Here is an 18521-nt window from a genome sequence, read left to right as displayed (position 1 = left end):
CCACTTGTGCCTGGGGCATGCCCACCTGTGCCTGGGGCATTCCCACCTGTCCCTGGGGCATCCCCACCTGCATCTGGGGCATTCCCACCTGTCCCTGGGGCATTCCCACCTGTCCCTGGGGCATTCCCACCTGTGCCTGGGGCATTCCCACCTGTCCCTGGGGCATTCCCACCTGTGCCTGGGGCATTCCCATCTGTGCCTGGGGCACCCTCACCTGTACCTGGGGCATCCCCACCTGTGCCTGGGGCATCCCCACCTGTACCTGGGGCATTCCCACCTGTGCCTGGGGCATTCCCACCTGTACCTGGGGCATCTCCACTAGTACCTGGGGCATTCCCACCTGTACCTGGGGCATTCCCACCTGTGCCTGGGGCATCCCCACCTGTGCCTGGGGCACCCTCACCTGTACCTGGGGCATTCCCACCTGTAGCTGGGGCATTCCCACCTGTGCCTGGGGCATGCCCACTTGTACCCGGGGCATTCCCACCTGTGCCTGGGGCATTCCCATCTGTACCTGGGGCATACCTGGCACAGCCCCACTCGTGCCTGGGACAGCCCCATGCTCACGGTGTCCCGGGTAGCAGCAGGGGGCGCTCCCCACCCGCCATGGGGACACGGAACTGTCACCATGTCCCCCCTCTGAGAGCACCCCACAGCTCGGGACTCCCTCCCCCACAGCAGCCACTGCTCCCACCCCCTCCACGGGCACCCCACGTCCCGGTACCTTCACCCTCTCCCAACCTGCAGGGCAATGCCTTTCCCGTGCAGAACCTCGGGAGCATCGAAAATCCCAGTGGAGCACCTCACACCAGGTGGGAATTTCACAAAGGGGAAAGCGTGAATGCTGGTGAAGAAAGCCAGGGAGGAAAGTGCTGCTCCTTCAGGAGGTGGTCAAACCTTAGCCAGCCATGTCAGCCTGACACAGACACCCATCAAACCCTCCTAGCACCCTCTCCTCCCCGTTTCTCCCTCTAATTTTGGATGTCTTGTGGTTTTGGCTGTCCCCACCCCAGCAGCACACACAGAGGTGGCTGTGCTGGTGCTGAACTGCTGCCAACAGCACTGGCACACCCCACCCAACATCCTGGCAGCGAGTTCCCTGCTCCACACCATCCAGCACCCCCTGCACCGGCTGTTCTGGTTTGGGAGCTCCTGACACTCACTGGTGACAGTGACTGCCTCCCCACCAGGGCCTGAGCTGGAGCCACCCCAGATCACAGAGCTGGGAAAGGTCAGGTTTGACTGAATCCAGTGGCAGAGCCAGTGCAGGAAAGGGCACATAACTCTGGCCAGAGGGCAGCTCAGCACAACTGCACCAGCCTGAAATCCAGGCAATAACCATCCCATTAACAGGCGAGTCCTGGAAGGACAAGTGGCAATGCCCCAGGCTGGGAGTTTGCTCAGGGCATCTGCACCCCTCCACCACCCACACAACGATCACCTCTGCAGCATCACAGAATCACAGAATTATTTACGTTGGAAAGGCTGTCCAAGACCATCAAGTCCAATTGTTCCCCCAGCACTGCCAAGGCCACCACTAACCCATGTCCCCAGGTGTCACAGTCACAACTCTGTTAAATCCCTCCAGGCATGGTGACACCACCACTACCCCAGACGGCTGTTCCAAAGCCTGAACACCTCTCCCACATAGAATTTTTCCCTAATATCCCACCTAAACCTCCCCTGGCACAACCTGGGGCCATTTCCTCTTGTCCTGCCCTTTGTTACCTGTGAGTAGAATCCAACCCCCACCTGGCTGCCCCCTCCTGTCAGGGAATTGTGGTAAGAAAGTCCCCTCACGCCTCCTTTTCTCCAGGCTGAATCCCCTCAGCTCCTTGTGCTCCAGACCCTTCACAAATCAAGACAATTAACAGGGCAGCTCTGGTAGAACTGTCAGGTTCAGAGTTTGCACCCTACAGTGGTGCCCCCCCTGCTCACCCCCACTGCAAACACCTCAGCACAGACCCCACTGGGACCTGGGCTGGAACACGGCTCTACCCATGGTCAGCTGTGAGAAAAAATAACTACAGAGAGCTGAAATTCAGGCCCCTCCACCCTGAGCAGCGGCACAGGGCTCAATTAAAACCTATTTTGGGGATTCTGGCTGTGCCCAGCCTGGCTGGTAAACCGCATGGTCACGCAGGGAGAGGAGCCTCATCACGCACAGCCGGCATCTTTGGGGCTACACCTACTAATTAGGAGAGGGAGTTCCCAACATGCCAGTTCTGGGTTCTTCCAGACAGGCAGCTTTTTACGTTTTTGCAAACTTTTCTCTGAGCCAGAACAAGTTACACAGGCAGCCAGCAAGTCCTCAGAGTCTTGGTGGAGGTCTGACAGGTGGCAGATGAACAACTCTGCTGCTTGGGCAACCGCACAGTCACTGTCGCCTCAGGCTGATTTCAATCCACCAGCCCAAATCAGATGTGCCTATGAGCAAGCTGGGTTGCATTCTTCCCAAACTTTTGGGGGGCCTATGCTTGTTGCCATTATTACAACATCCCCCGAGTTCTGGGCAGGGTGAGAGCCCGGGGATGGGTGTGGCTGTAATCAGCATCCACTTGCACAGTGCAATGGGCTACATCAGCCCTCACAGCCCTTCTGGCTACGGCAATGACTTCTCACCAGTTATATAATGAGTTTCCCCTTAATTTTAACCCTTGGAGTCAACCACCTCCTGCAGCAGCGACTTCCACGAGCATCACAGCAGCTGCTGGGGAAGCACCAGGCATGTGCCTGCAGCAGCACATTTCCCTCTGGTGTTAACTGACCCACCTGAGAGCTCAGCCCAGGCCATGTCTGACCTGTGTGAGAGCTCTGCCCAGGCCATGTCTGACCTGTGTGAGAGCTCTGCCCTAACCATGTCTGACCCGTGTTAGAGCTCTGCCCTGGCCATGTCTGACCTGTGTGAGAGCTCTGCCCTGGCCATGTCTGACCTGTGTGAGAGCTCTGCCCAGGCCATGTCTGACCTGTGTTAGAGCTCTGCCCTAACCGTGTCTCACCTGTGTTAGAGCTCTGCCCTAACCATGTCTCACCTGTGTTAGAGCTCTGCCCTAACCATGTCTGACCTGTGTTAGAGCTCTGCCCATGCCATGTCTGACCTGTGTTAGAGCTCTGCCCTAACCATGTCTGACCTGTGTGAGAGCTCTGCCCTGGCCATGTCTGACCTGTGTTAGAGCTCTGCCCTAACCATGTCTGACCTGTGTGAGAGCTCTGCCCTGGCCATGTCTGACCTGTGTTAGAGCTCTGCCCTGGCCATGTCTGACCTGTGTGAGAGCTCTGCCCTGCCCATGTCTGACCTGTGTTAGAGCTCTGGCCAGGCCATGTCTGACCTGTGTTAGAGCTCTGCCCTGCCCATGTCTTACCTGTGTGAGAGCTCTGCCCTGCCCATGTCTTACCTGTGTGAGAGCTCTGCCCTGGCCATGTCTCACCTGTGTGAGAGCTCTGGCCAGGCCATGTCTCACCTGTGTTAGAGCTCTGCCCTGCCCATGTCTTACCTGTGTTGTACGCTGTGGGCATGGCCGAGAAGGGCAGCCCCTGTGTCAGCAAACTCGGAGTGGCCACGGAAACAACCGGTGTGGTCAGAGAGTGAGTTGCTTGAGAGACACCCAGCCGCTGCGTGTTTTGCTGTGGGAGCAAACAGGGAGGAGGTTAAAGCCCAGATGGTTGGACTTGGTCGTTTCCATGGGTTGTGGCCCCCCCAAGCCCCCTGGGCATGCACTGGGGCTGAGCATGGAGATCATGGGACAAGCAGGATTGATCCTCTGGCCATTCCACACTGCAAAAAAGCAAAGTACAAACCACACCAGCCACTGACACTCTGGACCTTGCTACACTCATCTGCAGGTCACAGCCTTGAGTCCCCTTCCTGCCCAGGGCTGGGCTTCACCCACCAGCACCAGCCATGTCCCTGAGTGCCGGGAGAGGGAGGATCAGCAGGATGCCTCAGACAATTCCTCACTGCTTTCCAGGCTGCATGTAAGGCTTGCTGAGCTCCCAAGGGGTGACAAAGGGACCAAAGCAAACCAAGACTAGCTGAGGCAGCACAGAGCTGGCATCTCCCTGCAGCTCTGGTGGCCAAGAACAAGGGAACCTGAGGATGCTAAGCACTGGCCTCAGGATTTTAAAGGGACTCTGGCATCCCTAAACTCGAAGTCCAGTGCTCAGCAACCTGCTGGCTCGGTGCCCTCACAAGGTTTTGGTGACTCAGGTACAAACAGGTCCACTGTGGAAAAACTCTGCCCTTGGACCAGTGAAGACCAACCTCCCCCCATGGTTTTCCAGGCAGTTACGTGGTCAGATCTGCAGGTCAGATTCAGCCCTGTTTACAAGGCAGATAATCTGGGCTGTCTCTGCTGATCTGATTTAAATCAGACTCAAGGAGCTTGACTCTAATCCGAAGCACCCCAGCACACGTCACCCTGTGAAGACTGGGGCATCACCCAGCTTAAATCATGCCCGGCTGGGACAAAGTGAGCAGTGGAACTGAGGGCTCCCAGGGCCTTGCAGGGCTGGGCACTGGCTGAAATGCTTCCCCATGGCCAGGGAGACTCTCCTGGGACAAGGCTGGAGGCCAAAGCCCTGCCCTGGCCACCTCCAGAGGGGAGCAGCACCTGGCAGTGCAGGATTTGCTCACCCTGCGCCCACACACTGCAGGTCCCTCCCGTGGCCTGGGGAAGGCGATTACCAGGGCTCTAATTGCTAAAGCTCTTGGGGGCTGTAGGAGAGCGTTTTCCTGGCACACATCCTGCTGGCAGCCACCTCTGGCCGTGCCCACTGCTGTGGGTTAAGGACATGGCATGAAATGTCTTCACAGAAGGCAAGACAGAGTCCTGTCCCTGTCCTGCCCCCATGAGACCCTGAGCCAGCCCAGTGGGATGCAGCCCCCATGGTCCCATCCCTTCTGCCCGTCTCTCCAGGGCTCTGTGGCTTTCCTGGGTGAGCACAGGGATGAGTGTGGTTGTGCCACAGGGCTGGGCTGGTGGGACACTGGCTGGGCAGGGCGTGCCAGCCCCAGGAACCTGGGGACACTCCCAAGCTGAGTGTGGGGATGTCAGCCCCAGCTGCACTGAGGGAAGCACCCCGATTTTCACCACAGTCCATGCAGGGGGGAGGTGTGCAGGCTGCCCCCCACATCGTGCTGCTCACACCCCGTGCCCACAAACACTCCCAGTTGCCATTCCAGTTGGTAACACACCATGCAGCATGCTCCCAGGGAACAGATCCAGTGAATGGACCCTGCTGCCCCCGGCATGTTAGGAGAGAACTGGGGGGACACCCTCTGAACCCTCTGAGGGAGGAGAGCAGGCTCAGAGCTGCAGGAGCAGCGCCCAGGGTGGCAGGGCTGGGGCTGCGGGCAGTGGGGACACAGCGGAGGGGCTGACTCATCTTGCAGCTGCCTGGAAAGAAGTGGGAGCTGCCATTCGGAGAGAGGATCTGGTGTGTAGGTTGAGCAATGTGGAGGGAGCAAATCTGAGGAGAAGGTTAGCGGAGCAGGGGGGCACCTGTACCAGGCAGGAGGGATTTGCAGGGACAACCTGCAGTCCCCTTGCTGATCCAGCAGTGCCAAGGTCCCTGTCCCACCCTGCCCACATTTCATCATCCTCCATCCCCTGCTGCCACCTCAGCTGGGGCGAGGATGTTTTTCCCTTCAGGGAAAAACTCAGCAGGTTAATTCAAACCAACAATTAAAACTGCAAATGCCACCGCAGTGGATTTTTAGCTAATGCTGCTTCAGGGTGTAGGCAGGGAATGCCCTGGGCAGTGGGATCAGGAACGAGCAGATGGGGAGGTAGGGAGTGACCGTTCTCCCTCCACACATGGGGAAACTGAGGCACAGAGATGCTGGAAGGGGGTCACTAAGCAGGAAGGGTTTGGGGACACAAAGAGCAGCAGAATTCATGTCTGCCAAAGCTCTGGCCCATCCTTGCCCTGGCCAAGAGTGTCTCTGTGCAGGCTGCCAGGGGGATTGGCTTTCTCCTGTGTTTTTGAAGAGCTTTCCCCTGGCTGCACGACCCGCATCCCGCAGCAGCTCCTGCCCTTCCCTTGCTGTGCTGACCTGTCTCCCATCTGCCCTGCACCAGAATAGCAACAGAGCAGAGTGAATCCTTGCCACAAACAAGGTGGCATTCACTTTGCTGGCAGGGAGAGGGAAAAAAGCCATAAAAATAACACAGAAAACTGCCCCATGCACAAGGGAGGTTTAGGGAGTGCGCTAGCCAGCCAGTGGATTTACACAGGCTTTAAATAATATCTTTAATATGGGAAGAGCCTGATTTACTCCCTGTCTCTCATGGGCTGGCAATGGGCCAGGTCTTCCTGTGCTGTAGCTGTGGTGGCTCCAGCAAAGCCCCATGGACAGGTCCAGGGCAGTGGCTGTGCCCAGCCCAGCTCCACAGTCCCCACAGGGACCCTGGCTGACCTCCCCAGGGGGACTGACACAGCAATTTTGGCCGTGGTGGAGAAACAGGCACTTTGCAGCTCATGTCAGCTCCTTCTTTTCCATAGGGAACCTGGTTTTCCTAAAAGCATGTTTTCCTTGGGATTTATTTTCGACAGCAGGATTGGATGTAACGCCGGTGCCCACATCTCGCCGCATCCCCAACACAAGGGAGGCAGTGTCCACCCCCGTGTGTGCCCCATGCCTCGCCAAGCCAGGGCAGGACCAAGGGGACAAGCAGCCCGTGTCCCACCACACCACCATGCACGCTCAGCGGGGAACTCACCAGAGCCAAGTGGTCCTCGGTCTGCCCGTGGGAGAACAGGGAGAGAACCGAGAGGCACCGTTAACTCAGGCACCCATCCCCGCCGCCACTGTGCCCGCTGGCACCGCACCCTCGCCCCACGGGGCACATGCAGGTTAGAATGGTGCTGATACAACAGGGTCTGCACCATCCAGGATGGCGCACACAGGAATCCAAGCTTCCTTCTCAGACCTCCCCTGCAGCGTGGCCCCAGCCAGTTCCCACCACTACAGCACCAAACCCCCCTGTGGCCTGCCCGTGGGCAGGGCAACCCCTGCCAGCCCGCCCGGTGTCCCCAGAGCTGCGGGCACTCACCAGGTGGTGCATGAGCCCCTTGCCGCTCTGCGAGGTGATGACGCGCAGGTCCGGCTTGCGGCTGTTGGCGGCCAGCTGCGCGCCGTGCGACGGCGGCGGCGGCGACTTGGCAGGGATGATCTTGCCCAGGCTGCTGCCATTGGACACGGGAAGGAGACCCGGAGAGGCTCTGGCACTCACGTAGCCATTTCCTGCAGGGACGTGGGGGAACAGAGAGGAAGGAGGTGAAGGCAACGGTTGGACTTGTGGCAGTGGTGAACGTTTGGTGGTGAACACGTGGTGATAGCGAACACGGGGCAGTGGTTGAAGGTGTGGTGGTGAACACGTGGTGATAGTGAACACGGGGCAGTGGTTGAAGGTGTGGTGGTGAACACGTGGTGATAGTGAACACGGGGCAGTGGTCAGTGCACAGTGATGAATGCATGGCAATGGTGAATGCACAGCTGTGGTAAATATATGCATGGTGAGTGGTGCTGCAGTGAGGCTCCATGAGTGCTCCTCCTTGTGGGAGAGCAGCACTGCAGCCCCTCAAGGCTCTCCAAAACCCTCCTGCACCCCAGCAGGCTCATGAAGCACAAACAGGCACAACCAGCCCCACAGCGCTCAGGGCAGCTCCTCAACCTGCAGGGACTCCCCCTTGTTCCTGCAGTAACACCCAGAATATCTCAGAGCCTGATCAGCAGCCAGGCTCTTTCTGTGCTTTGGCAAGGCACCGCAGCCCTGCCAAGATGGGTAATTACTGGCACATTCACTTTTAAGGTCTCTTTATGGTACTGGGGCAGTGAAAAGGGGCTGTGGCAGAGTGAGGACTCAGTTCACTGCTCCTACTGCCCCTTTGAAGATCTAAGGTTCCCTCCTTCTCCTCCTGCTGCCCCACTTAAGGATTTTATGTGCAAAGAGAGGGGAAAAAAAAGAAGAAAGGAAGAAAAAAAAATAAAAAGGAAAAGATTTGATGAACATCAGGAAAGGAATAAATTGGATCAGATTACTGTTCTGATGAGGGTTGGTTTTTTTTCATGAATAGGCCCCAAAGATAGAAAGGCGTTCAGCAATCACCAGGATTCAGCCCTCATATTCATTGCACGTTAGACCGGGAAAATAGGTCGCTGATTGCATTATTAATCACATCCACCATTGCGCTGCATCTGCATTTCAGCAGGCGGCTGGTGGCAGTGACGCCGCAGCACACGGGGCCGAGCACCAGCCCTGCCTCCCTAGAGCTGTCCTGGGATGGACACACGGGATGGGCTGCACCAGGCACAGGGGGTGGCCACGCTCCCCGGGAGCCACAGCTGCAGTCCTGGGAGCCACAGCTGCATTCCTGGGAGCCATGGCTGCAGTCCTGGGAGCCACGGCTGCAATCCTGGGAGCCACGGCTGCAATCCCACAGATGGCACCGGGGATGGGACGTGCTGTCCCAGGGCTCCTGGGAGCTGCCCCAGGGACACCCATGGTGGGCAGGCTGCTACAGGCTGGCATCTGTGGCATCCGTGTCCCTGATGGAGGGAGAGGACCAGCCCTCCGAGGTGTCCTCCCAGTCCCAAATCGCCATGAGCAGCCATGCATAAGGCATGTGCCTGGTGCATCAGGCCCTGGCATCTCTGTGCACTGTGAGCTGCTGGAATCCTGCTCACAAGGCCACTGGTTTTTAGATTTATTAACAACGAATGTGCAGAAATTCCTCAGGTGACCTTGGCTCCCTGCAGTGCTGGTGGCCATGGAAAAGCCAAAAGAAATGTTAAACCCTTTGATATTTTCCTTCCCAAGGCACCACTGGCATGGATGCACGTGGGGCTGCCACGGTGACTCTCTGTTTGAGGCACACCATGTTACCTGTGCATGACCTGGGGTGTGGATTGGGGTGGCTCCTTGTGCTGGCAAGGAGCTGGTTTGGGTTCCAGTGCTGCCCCTCACCCCAAAGATGGGTGGCCTTGGGCTGTCACTGCTGCTGTTACTACCATGTCCCAGCATGGATCTAGCCACCCCTGTGTGAGCCACAGAGACAAGGGCTACACTCCCTCCAGGACTTCCCAGCCAAGGGCCCCCACCAGAAGTGTCTAAAAGAGGAGCACTCTGGCCTGCCTTTGTACCACCCTGGTGTGAATTTGAGCAGAGACAGTCAGGGCTCAGCATCCCCCCCACGGGCCAGGCAGAGGGGACGGGGTGCTGCATCCTGGGGACAGCACACTGCACGGAGCGTGGGCAGGGTGCAGGGATCCAGGCAGGATCCAGCGACATCGCTGCAGGATCTGGCCAGAGGCACCCGCAGCTGATGACTCAGAGGCAGCAGGTGATCACTCAGTGCTGCAGAGACTGCAAGGGAGGAGAAGGAGGAGAAGGAGGAGGAGGAGATGTACCAGGTATTTGAAAACTGCAAGCGCAGTGCCAGAGCCACAGTCCCCTCCTGCAGCCACGAGGGGAGCCCCAGGGAGGGTGGGGGTCTGGGGACAGCAGGGGTCTGGGGCTGGCCACGGCCGGGCTGTCCCTGCTCCTCACACCCTTTTCCTGCAGTGGCAGCAGGAACGCAGGGAATGCTCCGGTGACGTCAATGCTGACATTCACGGGCCCTGCCAAGCTCTGCACCCGCCATGGCTGCTCCCAACAGCTGACACGGGGGCGGCTGCAGGGAACGGGGGCCGCAGGGGTGCCCGGGGGCCACAGGGGTGCCCGGGGGCCACAGCACAATGGCCCCTTCCCTCTGCCCTCAAGGATCAGCAAAGCTCCGTGCTGGGTGCTGTGAGAACACAGGGAGACACTGCCCCACAGACCACTCCAGCAGGTTTTGCTCTGTGAAGAATTCCCCCTGGCACTGGCATGGCTGCTGACCAGCACAGGGAAATGGCTATTCCTGGCAGTAGCCAGAGTGCAGGGGATGGGGTCGGGTGGCCATGGTGCTGCAGAACCACAGCTGGACCAATGCCACCCAAAAACCAGCGGGACCTGGCTCCAGTTTGGTTTTAACTGGGGCAATGTGGAATTCCACACTCCTCCTCCGTGCTGTCGGCGGGACACCCACCGCAGAAAGGCCCCAAGAGGGTGAGGATTCAGGCTCCTGGAGCAAGGCTGCCTTTGCCCTGGGATGGATGGCATCTACCCTGCCAAGCCTCGGACCACTGCCAAGCCCAGTGCCGACAGCAGCAGATGCTTCCCAGCAGGACCCAGGGCCATGGCTGGTTTTTGGGCTGTGCCTACACCAGCAGTGGCCCAACATCCTCAGCCTGCACACAGCAGAGGCAGATGTGGGGATGGAGATATTGTTAGTGCATTTTACAGCTGAGGAGCTGAGCCATGAGGCCTGAGCCTCATTAGCACTGAGGCTCTCATAGTGGAAAAGGCCCTTAATGAGCTTTATTTCCTTGCAGTAAAGTTCCTTTATAGGGCCCGAGCGCAAGGAGGAACTGTGTGTTAATTGATCACCTGAGGCCAAAAGAGAACTGGCTGCAGCACCAGGAGCTAAACCCAGACCTACCCAAATCCTGGCCCTCGGGGTCTCCTCCCTGATCTGCAGCTCTCCCCAAGATCCTGGGGACATGGGGACTCCCTGGTCACTGAAACCAACACCCCCAACAAAGGCGCTGGCCTGGAGCTCCACATGCCAACCCTTCCCACTGCCAAGAGCAGCAAAATCTTCCCCAGTGCTTCCCTACGGACCAGCAGGGCTCAACAGCAAAGCAAAATCCTATGGGACACGAGGGGAAACCAAGGGCAGGACTGTCACACGGAGCCAGAGACGTGGGGCTGAAAGGCTCCTTACTCACCCACGGGGCTTGGGCAGGCTCCGTTCGTGTTGTTCAGGTCTCCCCCAAGCATTGCCCCTGCAAAGCAAGCGGAGAGATGGGATCACCATCAGTGCAGAAACAGGGTGAGCATCCCTGCTTTTGAGGGGCAGCAAGGCAGGGAGCACAGCGGAGGAAGGCAGAGGAAAAAAAAAGCAGGACTGCCTTCCTGGGGAGAAAGTCTTGGGCAAAACGAGCAGCATTCCTGGTGATCAGGTTGGGAAATGTTATCCAGGCAGATCCGTTTCCCCTGGGAAGGAGCCAGGTGCACGGGAGCCTGTTCCAAAGGAGGCAGCTTGGGAAACACTGCAGCTATTTTATTCCAAGCCCCCCTTTGGGGGACACAGGTCTGGTGCTGCCAGGAGAGAGAGAGCCCCAGCAACACGATGGGAAACACAATCCCCCCTGTAATGTTCACACCGAGTGGAAACCATCCCACACTGCCAGGATGCCACAGCAATCCACACTCCCATGGTCCCAACACTTGCAGTGAAGCGCCGACGCTCACCACCAGGCTGGGAGAAACTAGACCTTTTTATTCCCAAAAAACAGTTTTGCCTCCTGCAAGAAGACTTGATCTTTTTTCTGCCTTGTTACGAAGCTATTTCTGAAAGCCACCTATTCTCCAGCCGGGGCTGCCTGACCACGCCGCGGGCGGCGATTGCAGCCAGCAGCCGGCGCGGAGGCTCCGGAGCCGCGACCGCAGTCAACCCGGAGCCCTGGGCTGGTGAACGAGGGGCTTTCGATGCCAAACCCCACCTCTAACCACGGCTCAGCCCTTCCCAACCCAGATGGGGAAACCTGAGACACAAACCTTTATCCAGCCCGTGGCTCTCAGCTTTGGGCTTGCAATGAGCCCCCGAAAGCTGGAGGAGGGTGGAAGGGCTGAGGTGCTGCTGTGCAGGGAAGCACAGTTGCTCCCTGTGTGGGAGCAGGATTAGGAACAGCAGTGGTCCCAAAAATTGTAGAGCCTGAGAAAGGGTGAAGTGAGCCCTAAAAGTGGCAAATGTGACCGCAGCACTGTGCCTTCAAGAGACGGGAATGCAAAGCCAGAGGTCCCTGTGCCTCCGAAGTCCCAGAGAAGGGACTCCACCAGGATTCTGTGGCTGTGCCCTGCTGTGGGACCCCATCTGCACCTCAGGCACTGGTGCCTATGCTGCCAAAGGGGGCTCACCTCCTTGGGTGAGCGATGCCAACCCGGCCCCCAGCCCTGTACAGCCCCCTTGGCTGCCCTTCTCCCACACCATCCCCGAGCCAACAGCACCAGGCACTGTAAAGGCACCCACCCAGCGCTTGCTGTGCATTTGTTTTGGAAACAACACAACCAGCTCTGGTGCAATGCTAAAAAAAAAATCAGGGAAAAAAGGAGTTTTTCTAACATGCAAGGCCCTGGCTCCTATAAACAGGATTTCTTCCATGTCCCAGGCAGCGAGTGAATGAGACACAGATGGCCGGACTTGGAACACCTCTGTGCTCACAACCGCAAAATGATCCCCCTCAAACGAGCAGTGAGCGAGCTGGAAACAGCGAGCCCCCAGAGGGGTCTGCTTTACCAGGAAGCCTCTTCTGTTCTCAGCTGAGGGGCCTACGAGAGGGCAGGAGATCCCTGCAGCCGCAGCAAAGGCTGCCTGTGCCCAAGGAGGGCTCTGCCACCCTGCCTGGAGCAAGATGCTGCTCCCTAGGACCAGTCCTAGAGCAGAATGACCCCTGTCCTGCAGGTCTGGGGCCTCATCCTGATACCTGAGTACTTGGAGGCACCTTGGAGACTCTGTGGTGAGAGCAGTGCACAAACAAGCTGCACTGAACCACGGTTCCTGCTGCATCCCAGCCAGGCCATTCCTCCTGCTCACCCTGACCCACCACACCATCTGCCTCTGGAGGCACTTCCCAGCCCTTCTCTCCAAACCCACCCCCTTTGCAAAGCTCCCCGGAACTCTCAAAGCCCCAGGGGACCCAGCTGAGGGCCCAGATGTCTGGGTGGTCACTGACACCAGCTCTGCCATTTGCAGCCCGGGCAACTTTTACGGACCATCTGTGACATCCAAAATAGCAGAAGGGGCTTTCTGCTCACTATTATTATTTATGATCATACTGCGGGCGAGCCGGGCTGCGGTCACACGTTGTCCCTGTCCCCCGCTGCCACTGCAGGGGACGTGGGTGACAGCTCCTCTCCCTCTCCCTGCCTCTGCCACCCATTGCTGGTCCCCGCTGGAAATGCCTGCTCCTCCAATCTGTCAGCAGAGCCACATGAGTAATCGCCCACGGCCAACTGCAGCCAGCATGGCCCGACTCAGAACAGCCCTTTTTAGGCAGCCGTGTCACCGGAGCGCCACCGGCGAGCAGGATGCCGGCAGCCACCCCCAAGCCCGGGAATGGCGCTGGGTGACTCATCTTGCACTGCCCAACCCCAAACAGATCCCTGCAGGGATCCAGCTCTCAAAGAGTCCCAAGTGAGGTGGGGAGGTTGCCCTGAGTTTGGGGCCAAGGCACAAACAGAGGGCATCAATGTCTGGCAGGAGGGCAGGAGTGTACACCGAGGGACAACAACCCTCCCAGGATGCTCCTTCCACCCACAGGTGCTGGGATGTGGACCCCTGGACCGGGGATGAAAGCAGCAGGGGGGGCCCCTCCCTCAGGAACGCCCCACGCTCGGTGCTGCAAGCCCAGCTAGGCAGGAAGGATGAGGGGGTGAGGGTGCACAGGGGCGCAGCGTGGCTCACCTGCACTGGCCGGCCGCTGTGGCAGCCCTGGGGACACTGTGTTCCTCTGCAGCGCCGGCTGCTGCGGCGACAGGAGCCGGGGGTCTGTCAGCGAGGAGGTCACCAGGGACTGGGTCACCAGCGAGCTGCCCGGGTTACTGAACTGCAGCGTGTTCTGGTTGGTCACCGGCACCGTCACGGGCATGGCGAAGTTGGGAGCGGGCACTGTGGACTGAACAGAGAGCAGGGGGTAAAGGGGAGCCAGAGCTGAGTTCCTGCAGCACAGCACAGCTGCTGACCAAGGGGGGACAGTCAGGTCTCCTCAAACCTCCACTGCTGAGCTGCAGTGCTGTACTCCAACCTACACTGGCACCTTGTGGGGGATACACCAGAGCCCAGTTCCCCACCAGGGAACACCAGGAGGAGCAATGGGCTATCCTCTCGGACATACCAGAGCTCTGCAAACAACTACTTTGGCCTCATTTTCAGGCTACATTTATTCACCCCCTGTGTTTTCAGGGCAGGCATGAAGGAGAGACTCTGGGAGCAGCCCAGAGCGTGAAGGTGGGCACCAGCCTGGCAGTCTGCCCCCACCAGCACTGACAGCAGCCGAGCTTGGCACTACCCTTCAGCCCAACCAGGATTCCATGAGGCCATTTCTGAGCCAGCAGCAAGTCAGTAGTGGATCCCCATTCTGGGCTGGCACTGCTGCTGGTGGCCCAGCACCTGGGAAAGACTCATTTTGCAGAGCCCCTGGGTGACTCTGGGATCCATCCTGTCTTCTCTGGGAGCTGCTGGGAAGGAGGAGCTGCCTCCAGGGACGCAGGAGCATGGCTAAAGCCCTATCCTTGGCTGCAGGTTGTGGACCAACTTCACCTACCAGCATCCCGTGGGAGCCAAACCCGCTGCGATTATCCCGGCCGTTGGTCTTATGTCACTGATTTGCTCTTCGTTAACAGGAGCTGGCACCTGCTTAGAGGCTTTAGCACGGGCTTTGCTAAAGTCCCACTTTAATTTGCACCGGGATGGAGAGGGAGAGTAGCCCAGCACTGAATGGGACCAGAGGTGGAATCCCACAGGCTGCACCAGCAAGGGAAGAGGGAGCCGAGGTCTCCCCACGGCAGCTTGTGCAGCTCCCTGCTGCCTTGCTGCCCCCTCTCCTCCAGAAATCTGCTCCTGGATAGGTCCTGCTCCTTAGGTGAGGGAGGGGGATGGGAGGAAGGAGTAGGACAGTGCTCACCCACGCCTCGCTGCCAGGAACTCTCCCCACCTGCCTCCCAAGGGCATCCTGTCCTTCAGAGAGATCCCGCGGCCACAGCCAAGCCACGAGGACAGCGGCTCTGAGCCCGTGCTGTGGCACCACTCCTGGAGCTGCCGTTCACAGGGACAGGCTCAGCAATTCCTACACCACCGGAGCTGGAGCACGGAGCCCTCCCTCTGCTCAGCCCGGGAGCTCATCCTGCACGGCAGCAGAATCGGAGGAGGAGGAGGAGGAGGAAGGTTTCTTGGGCGTTGCACGAACACCGGAGCAGCGTTGTGTAATAAATCACTGCCAACGCGCCCGTGTGTGCGCAACGTTCCCAGGGAGGGAGAGGAAGAGCTAAAGCTCCTCCACACCACAGCATGAACAACGCTGTGGCAGAGCCACGAGCTGGATACACCGGCCCAAGAGCCGAGGTCTGCCTTAATCCAGCTCCACCCCACTGCACCTGCAGACAAGAGTCAGGCTGAGGCTGCCCTGGCACACCCAGGCCACCCCGACCCCCCTGCCCCGGAGAGGGCACGACGGCGGACGTGGCAGTTTGCACATCGGTCCAAAGTCTGGGGAGAAGAGGCACACATCAGCCAAAATCCACCATTCCTGCTCTCGTTAGAAGCGAGGGCAAACACCAGAGGCAGAAGCCCCGCCAAGGCCCTTCGTTAGCAGTCGTGGCTGTGGTTAAGCTGGCCCCGGCCACCCCGCTGGGTTAGTTCTGGTCACACACAAAACCAACCCAGCGGTTAAAATGGAAAAGCGTCTTCTCCATCCGCACACGCTCCACCTGCACTGCTTGGCCCCTTACTGCCAGGAAGGTTTAGTGGGGGAGCCAGATGCTATGCCCTGATGAGGAGAAGCCAGCACTTGAATGCCACCCACTGAAAGGACTTCTGGGCATGGACTGTACCCTTGCATTGGCATGTCTGGATGGTGGGGGGCCTACTCGGGGCCCTCCCTTTGCAGCAGACACACTGTGATGCTGAGCAGTCCCGGCTCACGAGGGTATTCTGCACTAAAGGACAAAGCTCAGGTGGCTTTTGAGCCTGTTTCCACCAGTGGCAGGGCTTGTGCCAGGTGCTGGGGTGGTGTGTGTCCTGCTGGGGCTCTACTCCCACCCCATACACCCTGGCAGGGTGAGAACCTGTACCCCCCTAGTGAAACCAGGGAGGCTGAGGTAGATCCATGTCCTGACAGAGCTAATCCTGCCCTGAACCCCTCTCGTGAGTCTGAGCTCATTGTCACAGCAGAGTTGCCAGAGATCACCACCACCTGCACCCCACTTTCCTCCACCTCCTCAGCCTTCCCAGGACTCAGGGCAGGCTCCCCACCCCCTCCACCCTGAGATCTAGGGGATGGAAATGCAGATTTTGGGATCTTTGTGAGGCTCAGGGAGCAACACAGTGCTGAGTCAGCAAAATAAAACCTGAGGATTTCACAAGGCCCAGTTCTCGAGAAAAGCCAGAATTTTAACTTGTGGGAGCTCGCAAAGCACAGAAGGGCAGATTATTTTGGGTGGGGCTGTGTGTGTAATTTTTGCTGTGCTGCATCCACCCCTGGAAAAGGAGCCTCCCCCCTGCTCCGGCAGCATTAATTACGGCTGCAGCGACTCAGGGCTAATCCCCCCAAGAGCCGTTGCCTGCATCAATAGTCTCTGCTCCCTTGAACTAACAACTAATTTGAAACATGTCCCCCTCCTCCTCCTGTCTCCTGACACAAATCCCTTTCAGCACTGTCCTGATGCCACCCCGGTGCCAGTGACAGCTCTGGGATCACAGGCTAAAACCTCCCTGGATTTCTGCCACGGCCACCAGTTGTGCTGAGGGCTCAGTGGATTTGGGGGGAATTAATGTGGAATAGCCCAAACCAGGCTGAGCTTTGCAAGGATGAGGTGAGGGGTCGGCACTCGCGACCAGCTCACATGAGCACTGGGATCCTAACCCACACTAAAATCTGTTTTTTTGAGGAAAAGAGGGTGAAAAAGGAAGCCCTAATCCTGTACTTGCAGTAGAGAAGATGAGACAAGCAATACACTCCTGAACTGCCTGGCCAGAGCCAAGGAGGGTCAGGAATGCCAGAGCTAGTAAGAATGATTTTCCCAAGGATGGGACACAGGAAGGGCCCTCAAGGGCCAGGTGCATTCAGGGCTGCAGGGGCTGTTGGCATCGGCTCCCAAGGCATGGCACAGCTCTGAAGCAAAGCCATGCAAAATCCACCCCCCAACACCTGGAGGCACCAGGGAGGGGACCAGGGGGCTGCAGGCCACCAGCTACTCACTGCGAGCCGGTAACTCTGCATCATTTTATCAAACTCCTCATCAATCTTTTTATATTTCTCCTCCGTCTGCGGGGTCAGCGCAAACACTTCATCCCCTTCTGGGCTCTCGCACTCCCTGTGCTTCTTGTTCAGTGCCTGTTACGTGTGGGGGGACACGGGGGCGTCGGGGAGGGAGTGGGGGACGAGGTCGAGGGGAAGTCGAACAGAAGAGAAACAAAACAGAAAAGAACACATAATGAAGGTTTTCCAGGCACAGGCAGGTACTTACACCGTATCGCTTGAACAGGATATCCAAATCCTCGCTGCCTTTGCGGTACTTATCCTCCATCAAGGGGCTCTGGTCTATGGAGTCGTCGCCGTCGGGCTCTGGGCTGTCACAGCCGTTAAAACCTTTCTTTCTTAACGTCTGAAAACACAACCGGGACAGTCTGAGATGGGGGAGTGGGGACGGGGAACACGGGCAGGTCCCCCTGGAGAACATCCCCTGGCCTGGATGGACCAGGATTTGCCCCTGTATGAATCAACACCATCACCCCCAAAAAGGGGTTAAAAAGTCAGGACACAGCCCCTGGGTTTTGATGCCACGGTGTCTCTAATTTAGGAATTAACAGCACAGGGAGCGAGGGAGAGAAACTTCCTTGTTCTCAAAGGTTCTGTTGACACCAGGACTGAATTTGGCCCTGCATGAACTGAGGCATCTTCATCACTTTCAGGTGCCGCAACACGGAGGGGAAAAAAACCGTAATGCTCTTTGTGGCCTGCAAAAAACAGGGAAAAGCTGCTTACAAACAGCCAGACAGGAAAACAAACCCCCAAATTACAGGCAAATTGTCAAATTGGTCAGAATTTCCTGACAAAACCAGACAAGTGGCATTTGCCAAATGCAAAGGTGCCACAGGAAGAGAATCACAGGACAGAGCATGTGGCACAGTGACAGCTGCCAGCCCTGCTGGGGGTGACACAGGGGGCTGTGGTGACAAACCCCACGCCAAGACTGGGCTCACAAACAGGAACGGTCCTGGGCACTGCTGCATTGAAGTAATGAGGTGAGAAAACAAATCATCCTTAGGAGGAGCCTGGTGCCCCAAAATCCCTCCTCATATTCAGCAGCCAATGGAGATCCACTTTGAATCCCTCTATTTTAAACACACCAAAAGCAATTAGGCGTTATGACGGAACCAGCGCTTGCCAACTCTTTTTTTTTTTTTTAGAATTCAAAGCTACAGAATTTCCTGGAAGTCTTGATCCCTTTTCATGCCAAATTCAGCAGGGAAAAAAAAAAAAAAAGTCTTGACAATTCTCTGTCTTCCTAAACAGCAACAAATATCTCCGTTCTGAGGCCAAAGCATGTTTGGGAGTGGCTCTTCAACTACCTGCAAGCTCCAGGAAACACAGGGCTTGTGGGGGAAATGCTGCTGGAGTGAGGGAAATGCAGGATGTCTCCAGAAGGGTCAGGAAC

At 57.8% G+C, this 18521-nt stretch overlaps 1 protein-coding gene across 8 annotated transcripts in view; it reads right to left on the bottom strand.

The window, feature by feature from the left end:
• MEF2D (myocyte enhancer factor 2D) overlaps positions 1 to 18521 on the bottom strand; it is a 76810-nt gene that overhangs the window by 3175 nt on the left and 55114 nt on the right. For 6 of the 8 annotated variants that reach the window (XM_063420436.1, XM_063420442.1, XM_063420437.1 and 3 more), the window contains 6 exons: positions 17331 to 17468; positions 13552 to 13762; positions 10814 to 10870; positions 7056 to 7246; positions 6723 to 6743; positions 3495 to 3624 (listed from right to left, as the gene is read on the bottom strand). In XM_063420436.1, coding sequence (XP_063276506.1) covers positions 3495 to 3624; positions 6723 to 6743; positions 7056 to 7246; positions 10814 to 10870; positions 13552 to 13762; positions 17331 to 17468 — 748 coding nt within the window. Of the gene's footprint in view, positions 1 to 3494; positions 3625 to 6722; positions 6744 to 7055; positions 7247 to 10813; positions 10871 to 13551; positions 13763 to 17062; positions 17198 to 17330; positions 17469 to 18521 lie in introns of all 8 variants that reach the window. The other 2 variants (XM_063420445.1, XM_063420443.1) reach the window with 2 other exon arrangements.

Source organism: Prinia subflava, chromosome 31 (genome assembly GCF_021018805.1).
Source record: "Prinia subflava isolate CZ2003 ecotype Zambia chromosome 31, Cam_Psub_1.2, whole genome shotgun sequence".
Classification (NCBI taxonomy): Eukaryota; Metazoa; Chordata; class Aves; order Passeriformes; family Cisticolidae; genus Prinia; species Prinia subflava.
The sequence above is the reverse complement of the archived record's forward strand: the minus strand, read 5'-3'. Positions and strand labels throughout refer to the sequence as shown.